Raw genomic sequence first — 16,737 nt, forward strand, 5'->3', positions numbered from 1 at the left:
TCTAGATATAATAAATCAAAAGCACAAGCTGATGATGGATAAGCACCGACATGCTCCTACATGCAAATCAGCTGATTCAGTAGGTTCTCTGTAAACAATCCCATAAAGAGCAAGCTGGGGTTTGTGTAACGCGACAGAATCCTGTTGCATTACAGGAAATCCAACACAAACACAAAGATGAAATGAATTTGGACACACTTGTTTCTACTTAATGCTTAAAACCACAATTCAAGCTCTTGACTCACCTTGCTTGGTTAAGCCGCTGAGCTCAAACTAGTATCAGAGTCAAATGCTCAACACGTTCTTTTCATCCAGTTAACCGCAAGCCATTGAGAAAGAAATTCAACAATCACCACCTCACGAAACAGGCGAGGCCACACAGAGAAAGGTACAAGAACACGTGTTGAAGAAATACTCACTCGTCAAATTCTGAATGCAAGATGAGAGGAAAGAAGTTGAGTGTTAAAGATTTGTCCCAAGTAAGAAGTCGACAAGAACATAAAGCCTTTAGTTTTGGGGTGAGGATGAATGTGAAGAAATCTAAGACTTTAATATTAAATGAGATCAAATCAATGCCCACTTCCTGTTCATCAGTTTTTCTCCTCGCAATTTAGTTTACATTTGTCATTAAAGCAGTTTGGAAAATACTCCTCAGTCTAATAAAGTAAAAATTAACAGTGATTAAAAGTATTAAGCCAGATTTATAGATTCCTTTTCCTAACGACTCCCTGGCTGGGCGAGTTTGCAGCGGCCGCTCTTATTGACGACTCAGTTTTTAGTTGTCATTACTTGTGTACTGATAGTGTATTTGATTTGCGGGGTCCTATTTTTAGCCACACAGTTGGTGCACTCATATTTCTGCAGCACGACTGTGTCTGTGGGATCAACTCAGAATAAGCCGCAGTGTGTGATCGTGGTAAAGTACCAGCGTGTCCCCACGTGCAATAAGACAGTTCTGTCTAGTCTTGAGGGTAACTCTTCAATATGTCGAAGAAAAATGTAATAAATTACTTTACAAAACGTGCAGATATTCTCGAGAAGAAAAAACACAGGTGCATTGATTCAGATCTCTGGATTTTATGTCAAATTCATGAGTCAAACCCAAATATCCAGGTTAATAATCAGTTGGTTTAAGTCCCCGTCCATAAATCCATCTATATTCTACTGCTCATCTAGATAAGGGACGTGTTAATGAATTATATATGATAATATCTGTAATTGTGATTATATACAGAAGGGAGGGACTGAGAGAAAGGTGATAAAATATCAATAAATCCATGTATTTTACAAAAAGCATAAAGGAAATCATGTTTAAGGTTAAAGATATTGTCTGGAGCAGGATTTAATATGTCATTATCTTGAAGGACTAATTATAATAGTTTAATTATTGATTTGCTTCATGTCCTCAATCTATTTATCCATCTATGTTCCGCTGCTTTTCAATGCACAGGTTGTGTTTGATGAGTAATTTATAGTGTTATTGCAGAAATGGGACAAAATAAAAATACATTCATGCATTTTCCAGCTGAACATCATGTTAGGAGTTAACACCACAGGTTCGAGTCCCCTGGAGCCTGAGAGGAGATGGAACCAGTGACTTCACAGAACATGGAGGATTAAACTGGTTCCCATGAGGTCAGCTCCAGTTCACAGACTCCACACAGAACACACACACACACACACGTGTAAAGACGTGTTACTGACTCACGTCCTGTTCGACTCTTTAACACGTCGTCATGTGAGCTAACAGCAACGTTAGCTCTGTCAGCATGTTCAATTAGCTGTGATGCAGCTCTGTCACCGGAAGGTTAACGTGACACTTATCATATTAATATGATCATATATTAATTATTTAATAAATGCATCTGTCTGAACACGTGACCTCAAAGCATTGGTTTTCATTTTAAACCATTGAAACGTCAGAGCCGGCTAGCGTTAGCATTAGCACTAGCTAGCCTGTCCAGTTCAGCTAGCCGCCTGCTAGCCTCGGCTAACATGAGCCGAGTCCCTGCGCAACGTTAAACACACAATATATGATAACATCGTGTCACCACAACCTGTTCGGGTCCCTGCGGTGACACACACGCTGGACCACAGACTGTCAGGCTGCGTTACTTACTGTTGAGGGTTCGAGTCCGAGAGGAGCCAGGCCAGTGGATGACACGCGTCTCTACAGCGGAGGGAGGAGGAGGAAGAGAGCAGAGGTGAGGGATCTGTGAGAGGAGGAAGAGGAGGAGGAAGAGGTGACTGATCTGGGATAGGAGGAGGAAGAAGAGGAGGAGATTGTACTGTGAGAGGAAGAGGATAGAGGAAGAAGAGGTGAATGATCTGGGGTAGGCGGAGGAAGAAGAGGAGGAGATTGATCTGTGAGAGGAAGAGGATGGAGGAGGAAGATGTGACTGATCTGTGAGAGGAGGAAGAGGAGGAGGAAGACGAGAGCAAAGGTTAGTGATCTGTGAGAGGAAGAAGAAAAAAAGGAGGAAGAAATGAAGAGGAAGAGAGCAGAGGTGAAAGATCTTTGGGAGGAGGATATATCTAATATCTATATATCGATATATATTTAGAGAGGGATCAACATTTTCAGTTCATGTATTGAGAAACCGTTTATATCTTCAATCTGTCTGTTTATGTAGTGACATGATTGAATAATAATTGATAAGAACATGTGGAATATGCTGGTGAATTTATAAAACTTCATTAATTTAGCCAAAGATTCCAAGACATGAAAGTAAAGAAGAAGAATTTGTTGAGCAGTTTAATGAGGAAACAGCTGATGAGTCTGAAAAACTACCACACAAAAAGTCACTGAGCTGCAAAGCAACAACAACCTCGAAGCCACAATCAGAACAACAACCCCCCTCGAGTTCTGTAAAGTGAACGTTCCTGAGGATGTCACCGTTCTGAGGAAACACAATCTGTGTTTTTAAACAACACTGCTGCAAGGACGCAGCTCCTTAAATAAATTAAATTAAATAGAAATAAAAAGGCAACGCACAAAGTCATCCTGTTCACATGACACTTTTATGAAATCAACTCCACACACTTGGCCTTGTCCATAATATTTTCCTACAAATTGTGTCGCACAACAAGTGCTGAATGTGGCAGATTATTAAATAACACATTTCAATATTAAATACATGTTCAAAATCCTTTCTACGCTACACATTACATTACATGCACAAAACTCAATCAAGGCCAGTAAGGCAATTCTGGATATGTGTAGTTTACACAATTAGTTTTTGGACCGATTGATGCTTCACAGTTTTAGACCAGTCAGTGTTTTGAAACATGACCCCAACAAGCCACAACACTGCACCTTATTGTGGTGAAAGTATACACAACTTTGAGCAAAGTCTAATTTGGGTCCCTGACTTTATTATTTACTGACTGAATCCACAACATCGATTATTGGTGTGCATGTAAAAAGTAGTGATTCTCTCAGGGTCACGTTAAGATAATTTACTTTTCAGTGTCGGTATTGAGGTCGAGCCAATATTCACCTTCCAGTCCTTCCAGTGAGAGAGGCCAGAAAAAAAGGAGAAGATTGAAATGCACTTGTTTAGGTGGAAATAAGGGAGATAGAAATAAAAAGGTCCCGTCCAGTTTTGTGTCCATGTTCCACGACGAGTCTTGGTGCTTTTCCTAAAGTCTGATGAGCAGGTATTTAAAAAGGCAAACATCATTTCCTGCTTCCTGCCGCCGACTTCCTGCCCAGCTCCCTGGCTCTCTCAGTGGCCGACTCCACGGCGCTCATGGTCGTTGCCCTCAAGCCGCCTTGCTCCAGCGTGTGGAGCCCGTAAATGGTTGTCCCCCCTGGGGTGCAGACCTCAGAGCGCAGCTGAGCTGGATGCTTCCCGGTGTCGCGCAACAACCTCCCGGCACCCTGCGACACACACACAGCGGCAAAATCAGATCCATGAGGAGGGCTGACGGTATCAATGGGATCTGATGTACTTCACGCTGTCCACTTGTGATTGGATCACATGAGACAGATGTTAATATCAGGTTGGAAGAGGGCTACGAGCTTTAACAGCTTTTTTTAATGCTGCACATCTTATTGTATTGTTCCCAGGATGCATTTTAAATCTCTGGATTAAAGATAAACCAGCTGGAAAAAAAACAATCTCCATGAATCACTGTATGTAAAGCGTAAAGAATAAACTGTAAATCAACGTATAGTTTCCAAGAATCTCCAATTTCTCTCTATATTCCCATTTTTCATTTTCCCCTTAAGAATTGAATCTCCTTTTCATCCATGTTTTGCAAAAACAACTTAAAATCGAATTATGAAATTAAAACCTCAACAGTTATGCCTCCAGACTTAGACGTTAAAGAGCATAGATTATTTTGACTTCAACGTAAACTGATGATATTGCTGATGAGCAAAAAAAAAAAAAACACGACTGACCAGAACGGTCTGTGATGCAATGCTGTGGGCCAGAGCACTGGGCATCCCCATCTTCACAGCTCCTTCTGCCAGAGCTTCAGCGAACAGATAAACCTGCAGAGAAGAATCACAGGCATCAGATTATAAAGTCCAGTAACTCTGCTTTCTGGTTGAAAACTAAATATGAATCTGAGTCCTTGTAACCGTGTCTATGTGTTTATTCTGCACAAGTCTCAGTAAAATGCTTAAAAGTTTGGACAGAGGAATCTGTTCAGTCCTGGTGTTAACAGAATAAATCCTACTTAAGTCACTTTGTATAACTGTTCAATCTGAGGTCACTCACGAAAGCGACCCCACTCCCACTCAGGCCAGTGTGGATGTCGATCCAGGCCTCAGGTCCCTCCTCCACCAAACCACAGTGATGCAACAAGGAGCGCAGCAGAACGCCGTCCTCCTCCTTTGCATGAGATCCTCGTGCAAACAGCAGAGCTCCTTCCTGAACCATGCATGGCAGGTTGGGCATCAGGCGGACGGCGACTGAATTCTCTGGAAGGAGCTGAGAATCAGACAGAGCCAGGGTCAGCGCGATTTACTCATCGTTACAGAAGTGTTTTAAAGAATCCTGTCGATTGCTCTCACCTCCTCCAACGTTGCCAGCGTCACTCCTGCTGCCACAGACACGATGATGTGTCTGTCGGTGACGTGTTGTGAGATCTCACTGAGAACGAGTGGCACCAGGTGAGGTTTGACGGCCACGAAGACGACATCCGAGCCACTGACCACCTCTACGTTGGAGTGAGTGACGGAAATCCCCAGCTCCTGGAAGCGAGAGGGAGAAATGTTGCTAACCCCCGTGAACGAATATGAATTCACACCCACAGGTGAGATAGAACAGATCAGCTTTCAGGCAGCAGCCATGGAGCCCAGCAGATGTCGGGGGGGTCATTTTGCAGTCGCATTAGAAGTTTATGACTGAGGATTTGCAGCTTGTCTCCGTTAAATATCATTGAAAGTTGTTTTGATGATGGACTGTATGATGAGAAAAAACAAGCCACGTGAACAGATCACTTTAGGATATGATGACGTATTTTACACTGTTTTCTTACATTTTATGAGACAAACAATGTAATAGAAGATTAATCAATGATGACTGGTTTATTAAAGCCTTATAAACACACACGTGTGGCTTTACTTTGCTTCAGCCACTTAAGCACAATGCTAACACTTTAAGATTGTTTGCGTTCTGTAAACCCTTAGACACATTTCTACTTGAGAACATTAACTTCTGATTCCTCTGCAGAAAATACTGACAACAAGGAAACTCAGTCACAATCTCTACTTCTGCTTCTGAGTCATGGTGTTGAATTAATGAGTGTCTGAAAGTTAGTGTTTGTAGAACAAGCCGATGTCACCGTGAAGATGAACTTTGACCTTTCGAACGTCAAATTAGACATTTGAGTAAAATTCTATCGTTATTGAGTTGAATTCTTCAGTTATGGTAAAATGTTACAGCTCCTTTCTGATCTATCAAGTTTTCAAGGATGGGACGGCTGTGAGGTCACAGGAACCTTGAACTGTGACCTCTATCCACAAAGATCCAATCAAGAAGAGGAAATTCCCTCCAGGTGTTTTACCACAGTTTACATGTTCATATAGATCGACATGAGGACATGAGAATATGATCTGTGCCCGGCGGATGAGACGCACCTGAAAGCGTGCGAGGTTCCTGGCGGACGGTGCGCTCACTTGGATGTTTGCAGGAAGAACAGTTCCTGTAGATGGAAACAAACTGTTAAAAGAGTCAATACACCAAAATTAAATCCTTTACCTGAATCACAGACCGGTTTTATTTTCCACTCACCGGACAGGATGCCCTTTGCGATGCCGTACGCCATGTTGCCTGCACCGATAAAACCGATTTTCAGCTGCGAGTCCATCTCGGGGTCCATTTTTATCTGAAAGATGAAAAAAGACAGAACAGATTAGAGCCGGGAACGTCAACATCAATCACAGGACGAGCTACAACACAATCTGTTTCCCACAGGAACAAGAGAATCACACAATCTCACACCCACTTAGTCTGTTATAAACAATACAGAGGAACAATAAGTTAATTAATCAATTTAAAACCATTTATAGTCATTTTTCAGACAAATGTTTCTTCCTTTTAAACTGTGAGGATTAATTGAGGAACAAATGAGCAGATTAATTAATTATGAAAATAATTGTTAGATGCAGTTCTAAGATAATCAATCATTTAAGATCAAGTTCTTTTACTTAAGCAATAAGCAAGAAATAAATCAAGAATCACTTTTATATTACTAAATGCATAGAGGGGCTTTTTTTGCAGGACTTTTGCTTATTACCGAGTTAAAATATGCTTTCAAAATAAAAGCAACAACATGAAAGTATTTTACGTGACAACGTTCAACAATGAAATTGCCTGAAACTAGAAAAAAAAAGGGCGAAACTGACGAGAAAAATCTAGAAACAAGAATCTAAAAAGAAGAGAGGTTTGTCTTTTACATTTCAACCAGTGCAAATCAAATTTAATACAATGTCTCCGCCACAGTACACGTCACCGACATCCACAAATAAACTGTAAAAGTAAAAAACACACTGTTTCAGGACACCTGTATCGACAACCCACAGCAAGAGACCACAACACACACTTTGTTGACTTGCACACAAGAAACAGTTCAGGCCACAAGTTGCGTTTCAACAGATTTCCCACAACTGCTCCTACAGCAGCTTCCCTGTTCTTGGTCTTTTGATTGCCATGCAGCTGCACCCCTAACCCAGCTAGACAGTTTGCCGGGCCAATAAACCAGCACAGAACCCAGTTCCAGTCTGGCTGTGAATCAGAATTCTCCCTCGCTCTCATTAGGATTTCTGCATGTACTGAATAGGCCTTGTTCAGACCTGGTAACATCCGTCCTGAGGGATCCGATCACAAGTAGACAGCTCTAAGTTACAGGTGTAACTGCATCTTACCCAAGATGCATTGCAGACGCATTTGAGATCCGATCACAACAACCACATTCTTTTATCAATGAGAACCCAAATGTGTCCTTGGCCAAATTTGAAGAACCGCCGACTCATCTCAAGTTCTCCGACCCGCCGCCAAATCACAATGAATCAAAAGTATTTCACACTTGTCAGGGACCATATTTGATTTGTGGATATAGATCAGATCGCACCACGTTCGGAGTTGGTCTGATCAGATTCATGAAGCTTCTCCTGACTCCTCTCCAACAGAATCAGGAGATACACACACAGAGAACACTGACACATCTGTACACACAAGGCTGGGTCAACACAATAATTTGGTTATAACAAACATCCAATCACAAGTGTTCACAGGAGACACGATGTATTACCGGGTGTGAGCACAGGTACTTAGCGCTGGCTACTTGTGATGGGATCTCTCGATATGGAGGTTATTAGCAAGACTCCCATGTTAATACTAAGTCTGAGTAAACATATGATTTTCAGAATGTAGCATTTGGTGCATTGTGTAGAATTATGTTCTATAACCTATGAATAACAGACATCAAATCTAGAGAGTCAAAGGGTTTATTAATCTATTCGTCCATCCAGAGTATGAATACACATCTACTTCGATGTGACCTGCAGTTCTTTAAGGGCTGTTGTCTTTACAGACGTCTGTGATTTGTTATTGAATAATTCGATGCTAGATTGAACGTTTGTCATTTTTCAAGCATCATATCTAATCCACAATCCAAGAAAGACTGCTGCACCTAATGTATTATATAAACAAACAACTTTTATCTTTAAGTTGCACATTTAAAAACCAGCCTATTCAGTAAATAGTATTTCAATCCTTCCTCTATTATTCTAGATTCTGTTTTTAGTCATTATTCTTATTTCCATGCTTCTTCTTTGTGCTGTGGTGTGAGTTTTGAATTTCCTACATCTTATCTGAGGAGATCAAACTGAATATGTATTTGGGTTGTCGACTGAGCGAAATAAGAAAATTAATGACCAGATATTGGTTTTAGAGAATTTGTAAATGTAGCTTGTAAAATATCTCAAAATGTTTTATAGACTAAAAGAGCAAGACAATATGTGGATGAATTAATTTACACTACTCTTCTAGATTATGAAATCTAGAAGAGACATGACCTAACAGCATCACAACCTGCAGCCTCCGAGACCCACAGCCACACTCTGCAGGACAGATGTGCAGCAGCTGCTAATAACTACACACGGGTGTGTGGGTGCATGTAAACAACACAAACCAACGCATGCATCTACACAACACACGAGACACACGGAACCACAGCTAACGACACACTCCACGGGATCCACGGCGTCACCCCTACAATTAAATCCAGGTTCTGAGCGGTGTTCCCCGGGCAGGGCCGAGGCCAGGGCGGCATCGACGCTTCTCCGTCCGAGTCCTCGGTGCCCTCGTCCATCCGGTCAGAGTTCACCCCGGCCCCGACCAGCGGGTGTCGGGACTCCATGATGGCGACCATCGTCTTCTCGTAGCGCCACCAGCCCTGGATCTTGCTGGGGGCCGGGGCGTTGGGCGCCTTCTTGCACTTGTAGTACGCACTTTTGAGAAGTTTCCAGCGGAACTTGAGTTGGTCCACGGAGCGGTGGTAGCCCGCCGCGGTCATCCGCCGGTGCGCCACCTTGAAGAGCTTGTTGTTGCGCACCTTCCTCCCGTCCAGGCACTTCTTCATGTCCAGCTCCTTCAGGGTCTCCAGGAACAGCTCCGTCTCCCGCACGTCCCAGTTCTGCTTCTTCATGCCGGGGTCGTCCATTGTTGCTCTGGCTAGTTAGCTCGTCGGCTACTAGCCCGCTAGCAGCCCGGCAGCAGGGCGCTCACACGGCTAGCGGACTAACTAGCATGTCTGATGGGGCTAGCTTGAATCCCAGTTAGCCTACAGGTGGTAGACACGGTGCTAGCATCGGTAAATCTAGCCTCCGCTGCTGCTAGCCTGCTAACCCGGGACAGCGAGAGAATAATCCGGGACAGATTAGATTAGGACAAACAATGCACGTGTCTTGTTGACGGGACAAGCATGAAGTACCGCGGAGTGACACACGCACCGAGGCCGGGCGACGCAGCGGGACGGCGGCTAGCTGCCGGAGGGAGGCTGGGTATTCACCTGCTGGGTCTCAGGGCTGCAGACGTCCGACGGTCCTTTAAACCTCAAACTGGTCTTTAATTGTCAATGACCAGTTCCTTCGGATCCGCTGGAGACACCTGTCCCAGAGTGACAGCGCCGCCACGTGGTTCTAAGAATAACAGGAAAGTTTTGCTCCGTATGGTGGCCGAGAGGGCTCAACACGTGACTATAAAGATAAACAACTTTCATCGAGTTGACACGTGATCAACACAAAGTCACAACAACATGCAAATTCAGGAACATGCAGCAAGGAGACAAAACGGAAGTGAAGTGATGAACCTGTCATTAGTTCCATCACCACTGACCTGTAGCACACTGCAAACAACTACAACCACATAACCTCTAGGGGGCGCTAGGCGAGGTACTCCACAATGAATGGGGGTCCAAAATAAATACATTTTATTTTCATCACCAAATTAACATTTGCAGCTCTATATATGTTTGTTTATTATCTATTTACATTTTGTTCTTTGTTTATTTGTAGTTAATACTTTACATTAGTTTGATGTTTAACCCCCAGATCCCTACTGTGAATATCGTCCTTAAATAATGTCAAATCGCACACAACAAATAAGAATAAATATTAAACATTCAAGATAAAATGAATTAAGATTGATAAATAATTCGACCGCAGCCATACTTTCTACTCTGAAACATCCGAGGGGTACTTGAATGCAGCATCATAAAAACACCAGTGGGTTGGTTTGTTTTATTTTACTTTCCCACTCAATCCAGGTGGGCGGTGCCTTCCCCATCTTTCTCACCAGCACGGCCCCTGCACCGCCCCTCTTTCTCTCATCTTGGACTTAAATCGAACACAACCGTTACAAGCTGATTAGTGCGGAGTGTGTGTGGACAAAAATCAATCATGAGTCATTTCAATCAGCTGTGAGTGTGTGTGTCTGTGTGTGTTAGACCTGCTTCACACTCGGTGCACATCGACCTGCAAACCACAGGTACAGGTTTTTTAGTAATAATCTTATTTGATGCTTTTAATCCACTGTGCAGAGAAATTGTACATCTTTGCTATACGTGCACATTTATGCACAATTGTGTTGCTGAGCGCTTTAAAAGTGTTAAAATGTGATTTTTTTATTGTTTCCTGTTTGCTGTGGTGCTCTGCAGAAGAAACAGTCCAAACTTCCTGTGTTTTACATTTGTCATGCCTTAACTGGAAACGAAATCATGTTCGTATCTGTTAAATCTCGTTTTGTTACATTTTTCAATATTAATCCAAATTAATAATTGTGTATATAGTGAATTCCTTAATTTTCAATAGAAACACTGTGCATGGTGTGAGCAGCAGAGCAGACATGCCTGGACAAGCCTCAGTGTTGACTCCACTCAAATGCATGAATCATTGAATGAATTATGTTTTTATAATGGATTTACAGTGTCTCCAGGTAACAAGACATTAAAATCCACATACACCAGATTTAAAATCCTGCATATACATTTTAAAATCTATAAATCCAAACACACACACACGCACACGGTCTGGTATTGGAGCCATCTAGTGGTGGTCCCTCTGAAGTGTGGTCGTTCTCTTCCATTCAAATGTGTTTAACTTTACTCTGATGAGTGAGATTCACTTTGCAGAATGATGCACTGAACCAATCTGTGCACAAGTTAAATTAAAGCGGTGTAATAATCACAAAACCTCCATTAAAACTGCAGCAAACATTAACAAAAAAAACTAAGTCAAATTTATAAATGGTGTGATGACAATTTGCCTTTTTTTAAATCAGCACCTGCAAAAAGTTTGTTATCGCACTTCACAGGAAGATTGTTCCCTCGCTTGGAGACGAGAGAATTTCTCCTCCAAGGTAAATCCATATTTTGGAGATCAAAAAATAACATGTTAAAACCACCACTTTCCTACTGTAGATTCCAGATGTGTTTTTGGAAATTGTGGATGATTTTATTTCAAATTCTCATCTCATTCGTTTGGAAAAATCTGAAAAATACAGTTCCTGTTTTTATGGGGATTTGTAAAGTGCACCAAAAACCAGAATATAAGGCTTTAATCTGAATTTCCCACAGGATTAATAAAGTATCCATCTATCCATCTATCTATCTTAATGTGATTTATGTCTGAATGTGAGTAATAAAGCTCCACACGTAACTATTACATTCTTTAATATAAACGTTTCAACCGGAAAACTCAAAGTTTGACACTTAAAGCATAACAGAGGAAAAAACTAGATTGAAGTTTTTAACCCTTCACTTCAACATGTGTTCTTGTTTTTCCAGACATGGATCGACTCCTGCTCCTCCTGCTCCTCCTGCTCCTCCTCACCTGTCAGTGTCCGGCCGTCAGCGGACTGTTTGAGTGGCTGAGTCGGACGGAGGCTCCTCCAGCTCCACCTCCTCCACCAGCCGCTGCAGCTCCAGCTCTTCTGGCTAAAGACGCTCAGTTTGAGATGACCACTGGCGACGAGAAGTTTTTGTCCGAGGCGAAGCAGATGGAGCTCAGCCCGTTGGACAGCTGTCATTACAAGGTCCAAACAAACCTTCACAGTCTAGACACCTTCGTTTTTGATTCATGTGCCAAGTGCTTTTTTGTTTGAGCTTCTCCTTGTAAAGATTTAGAGTTAAAATAAAATCCTGATTCCGGTTAATTCATTGACAAAGAAATGTAATTCAGGCCTTAAGCTCAAAATTGTATCGTAAATGTCGGACTATAAATAAATGAAAACATGAATACAACTGAATATATAGACAAAATACAATTCCTTGTTATGTAATGTAAAAACATAAATTCACATCTTCTCTGCATTGTTTATTTCATGAAATAAAACTTTTCATATTGCTAAACCTAACCATTGACACCAATGTGTCTGGGAATATTGAGCCTTAGTTTATAGGCTAAATATTGGATCAAATCTATTTAATTTACCATGAAAGTAAATCCTCACACTGTAAAGGCTGCCACTAAAAACCTTTTTAAAACCCGATATCAATATATTTCCTTGCGACCTTCTAACACACTGATGTGAATGACGGGAAAAGCTTTAGAACAAACTGGAAATGGAATGATACTGGTTTTGCTCCTGTCTCCCAGGTGGTCGCCCGGCTGAGGTCGAGCTGTGAGAGCCTCTCCGAGGAGCAGCTGGCGAAGCTCGGCGTGGTTCTGTTCAACTGTCAGGCCGAGAGCGAGGGCCGGCAGACCTACCCCTGCACAGAGGAAATGGTGAACACACACACACAGTTATTCTACATCATTTACTGTAGTACACTGAATCATTTCCCTCGGTGTTTCAGTCTATTAAAGAGTGCACGGTGGACATGGACCCGGACACGTGGAACGCTTATCACATCGTGAGCAACCGAGCTCGCTCCGTCTGCTACGCCACTCGCCAGCAGCTGTTCCGACGCCGAGCGGAGCACACGGTCAACGCTCTGATCTCCACGGCCACCAGTCAGCTGGACGCCATGAAGGACCTGAAGGTGGAGTTGGGTTTATCTTCTCCCTTCGCAGCTTCCCCCGTGCAGCAGTGTGTCATGTGATCTGTGATGGTGGTTGCACAGGAGGGCCAGTCGGAGCTGCGGGAGCTGACGGCGGCCTCCCTGGACAAGCTGCTGCAGGGCCACAGCTCTCTGCAGGTCCAGCAGGGGAAACTGCACGAAGGCCAGGGGCAGATGGAGAGTTCACTGAAGAGCAACCTGGAGCGTCTGGGTCAGGAGAAAGCTCTCATCGCCTCTGGACAGGAGCTGGTGGCTCAGCTCATCCAGGGCATCACCACCAGGATGGGTCAGTGCTTTTATGTGATTCCAGAGAGGAAGCATTTGTTATTTCTGTATCTGTGCTTCATTGCTGTGATCTTATTATTATTTCTGGTGCTATTAGAAATATAATATCTCAACCATCTCATCCTTTAGAGAACGTGAGTGAACATCTGCAGGTCCAAGGCTCCGAGGTGCAGGACAGCCACAAGGCCATCGTCAGAGACCTGGCAGACGTCCGACACCAAGCTCAGGACATCTACGAGAAAATTGGTAATAAAACACAGGAACTCATTCTGAAGTCATCACGTGATTTCTGCGTCTGCAGTTTATATCCGTCCTGTTCGATTGTGTTGTTGCTCAGACCACAGTATGCTGGAGTTCCTGCAGTACCAGGACCAGACCTCCCAGTACTACAGCGACCTGATGGACAAACTGGAGCGTATGAACAGCACGCTGGGCTTCATGCTGCACTACATCGATAACATGCAGAGTCGGATAGAGGAGCGTCTGCACGTGATCCAGGGCTACCTCGGCTGGGCAGGTGAGACCGACCCACGACGTCTGTGCACCTGCTCAGGGCTCAGATATTTTGATTTGTAATATAACAGTTAACGCATAACGCAGCATTTACAGAAACCCACTGTGTTGTCCTTTAGCAAACCAGACAAAGTATTGTGCAATATGAAGGGTGGACATTTACAATTTGAAGTATGAACAGTACGACTGGTGTTGATCACAGAAAGTGCAAAAACAAACTCAGAAAATTGGCGAGAAAGGGAATCAATTAATGTCTTGATCATTTTTGCAGGCCTGAGTCTCACGGCCATGTGGACGTGCATTGCACACACAGGCTACTTCGTGATGTCTGCCGTCCTCCTGACCTTCCTGCGGTGTCCCGGTTTCTCTCGAGCGATGCTGCTGCTCACCGTCCCTCTGAACGCCGTGGCCGAGGTCAACCAGCAGCCAGCGCTGGACCTCGGCAGCCTCACCCTGCTGCTGCTCACTGTGTCTCTGGGTACAGACTAGAAAGACCTGCCAGCAAGACGAACAGAACGGCTCCTGTGTTTTGCGTGAATGTGCTGATCACGTGTCTTTCACGTGTGCAGGTCACTGGTTTGTGAAGCAGCTGTGGTCGAGCCTCAGTGGGAGGTCGGCTGTCCCGCTGCCTCTGGCCCCGTGTGACGTCGTGGAACCAGAGAAGCACCAAGTTCCAGCAGGTCACTCGTATCCGGCATCGTCTACACCTCAGAAGTGAGTCCGCAACTCACAACAACTTTCAGTGAACCTGACATTTGTTTTCCTGATGGTTGTGTCGATTAGAAAAACACCTGGTATAATGTGACAGAACCCACATGGGACATTTTCAAAACATCTTAACTTGTAAAATCAAATGTCCAGGACAAAAAGTACTTTGATTCAGAAAAATTACATTTAAGAATTGTGTTCGTCAGCAGAATTACACGAAAACAATCTTTACTTGTAGAGCACCTTTGATACAAGAAATGCAAATAGTTTAACGACTAAAATACATGTTAAAATGACATTTAAAAGAAGTTGAATGAATTAGAACAGAAAAGAAAGTGATAAAAAAAATAAAGGAGTGACGACAAATAATTCCTAATCTCAGATCTGCATCTTTCTACACTTTTCTTGGACCATGTCTCAACACACCAACGGAACAATTCAAGTTCCTTAGTGGAGGTGATCAAAATGTGCAGCAGTAGAAGAGATTTGTGCTCTTATTACTTTGTAGTCTCTCAATTTGATGCCGTGAGTTTTATTCTTTAATCCTCAGAGATGAAATGGTCGGTTTCCTGGAGCCAGACGACCTCCTGCACCAGGACAGCTTCTTGTCAGGTCAGATTAAATATATATATATCACACCTTTTCAGATTTGTGGAATATTAAAGAAGCCATTCCTTTGGCGTTTTCGTGACTGTTTGCTGTGTGCAGGCGACCTGGGGCTGTCAGTGGTGTCTCCTCCTCGCAGGAAGCCGATGCTCGAATCCAGGTTCATGCATATAAAAGGCACATCCCTTCACTCCACTCCCAGACTGATGGAACGTGTTTCTACGGTAGGAAAGTCCCTCCCTGACTCAGGCTTCTCACGCTATGAGAACAATTGAGATCATGTTTTGATAAATATATAATGACGCTGCTTAGGCCCTGGTTGACGACATACCAGTGAGGATCCTGGGAGGAGTTTTTGATGCAGTGAACGACTCACGTGATTTATTGAATGACTCTCGATGTGCCAGTCCAGCTCCGTCACTAGTTAGCAACAGGTTGGTGATTTATGTTTTCTTCACACTGGGGCCTGAAAGATCTATCGATGGCAGAAATCAGTCTGAATCAAAAGGGTCGGACACATCTGCCTTTTATGTGAAAAGGTATTTTACAGAATAACGATTTTCAAGTTATTTATAATAAAGTTGTCGTTTAAACTGTAAAATATCAAGCAAAAGTTTGATAATGACTTTTGATGGCTGCTGCACACTAGAGCAGAGGTATTCAACAGGGGGGCCGCGACCCCTAGGGGATCCACAGTGTACTGCAGGGGGGTCGCAACATTTGGTTGATTAGACACATTTTTCGGATTTTTTTTTTTAAGCTATTTTTTATAAGACAATATCGTTAAGTCAGCAATACACACACTGCAGCTCCTATACCATACATGTTTAAAATAAGAACATGAATATATGAACCTGTGTATTATTTGAATAGCTTAGTATTGAATTCACAAAATACAGTGTAGCTATGTTTATACATAGCACTAGGCCCAGTTAAATATAGAACACAATTTTATGCTATATATATATATATAGTAGGGGGGTCAGTGCTTAATCTCTCCATCAGTTTGGGGGTCCTTGGCCTGAAAAACGTAGAAGACCTCTGCACTAGAGGATAATTGGATCAGAAGAAGTCTTCAGATGTGACTGTGCTCTAATGACTAAAAGTTGGTCATAACTTTCTCATCTGATAAAAGTTCTACACATTAAACTGATCATGAACTTCTGATGTCCCTGTGGCAGCTCTGCGTCCGGCCGTCAGCTGTGCAATGGGATCACTAAGACGGGGAAGGCCTGTAAGAAGAGAGCCGTGCTGGGACTGGACTTCTGCAGAGTCCATGATGGAGGCCACGCCTCCTGGACTCACTCCTGAAAATACTCCACTTCTTCCTCAGCATGAATTTCATTGGTGGACGTTGCATTTTCCTTTGTAGTTGCATTCAATTTGCTAAGCAGGAAATATGGTTACTCATTTTTAAAAATGTACTTTATTATTTACACTTTTTAATGTTCATTTTTAAGTTAATAAATTATTTCTTAACCCATCAATAAGTCTGTATCTGGTCTGTGTCTTGCGACAGCCGCTCTATTTGCGCTGCTGGATTCGATCATGGAATTAATCTTCCATTTGAGATATGAAAACCGGCTCAGACTTCTAGCCTCAGCTCAG

The 16,737-nt window shown here is 43.0% G+C and overlaps 2 protein-coding genes across 3 annotated transcripts; one reads left to right on the forward strand and one right to left on the reverse strand.

Moving 5' to 3' along the window:
* Positions 1–2,741: 2,741 nt before the first annotated feature.
* On the reverse strand, positions 2,742–9,749 carry pycr3 (pyrroline-5-carboxylate reductase 3). 2 transcript variants are annotated; one of them, XM_053430091.1, is made up of 7 exons: positions 8,734–9,507; positions 6,249–6,342; positions 6,095–6,159; positions 5,027–5,206; positions 4,731–4,943; positions 4,409–4,501; positions 2,742–3,883 (listed from the first exon to the last, which is right to left on the reverse strand). In XM_053430091.1, exons 1-7 carry the CDS (start codon positions 9,178–9,180, stop codon positions 3,680–3,682), a joined length of 1,296 nt encoding a protein of 431 aa, XP_053286066.1. In that variant the 5' UTR covers positions 9,181–9,507; the 3' UTR covers positions 2,742–3,679. The 2 variants fall into 2 exon arrangements, with proteins under 2 accessions (XP_053286066.1, XP_053286065.1); XM_053430090.1 differs by lacking the exon at positions 8,734–9,507 and adding an exon at positions 9,529–9,749 and having other exon boundaries at positions 3,003–3,883.
* On the forward strand, positions 9,520–16,609 carry bmb (brambleberry). The gene is made up of 13 exons (XM_053430071.1): positions 9,520–10,505; positions 11,803–12,050; positions 12,614–12,742; positions 12,814–12,999; positions 13,081–13,303; positions 13,432–13,548; positions 13,640–13,819; positions 14,087–14,293; positions 14,385–14,529; positions 15,074–15,135; positions 15,232–15,353; positions 15,442–15,563; positions 16,311–16,609. The coding sequence occupies exons 2-13, from the start codon at positions 11,805–11,807 to the stop codon at positions 16,438–16,440; spliced, it is 1,869 nt and encodes a 622-aa protein (XP_053286046.1). The 5' UTR covers positions 9,520–10,505; positions 11,803–11,804; the 3' UTR covers positions 16,441–16,609.
* The last annotated feature ends 128 nt before the right edge of the window (positions 16,610–16,737 follow it).

The sequence above is a fragment of the Pleuronectes platessa genome, chromosome 9 (assembly GCF_947347685.1).
Source record: "Pleuronectes platessa chromosome 9, fPlePla1.1, whole genome shotgun sequence".
In the NCBI taxonomy this organism is placed as follows: domain Eukaryota; kingdom Metazoa; phylum Chordata; class Actinopteri; order Pleuronectiformes; family Pleuronectidae; genus Pleuronectes; species Pleuronectes platessa.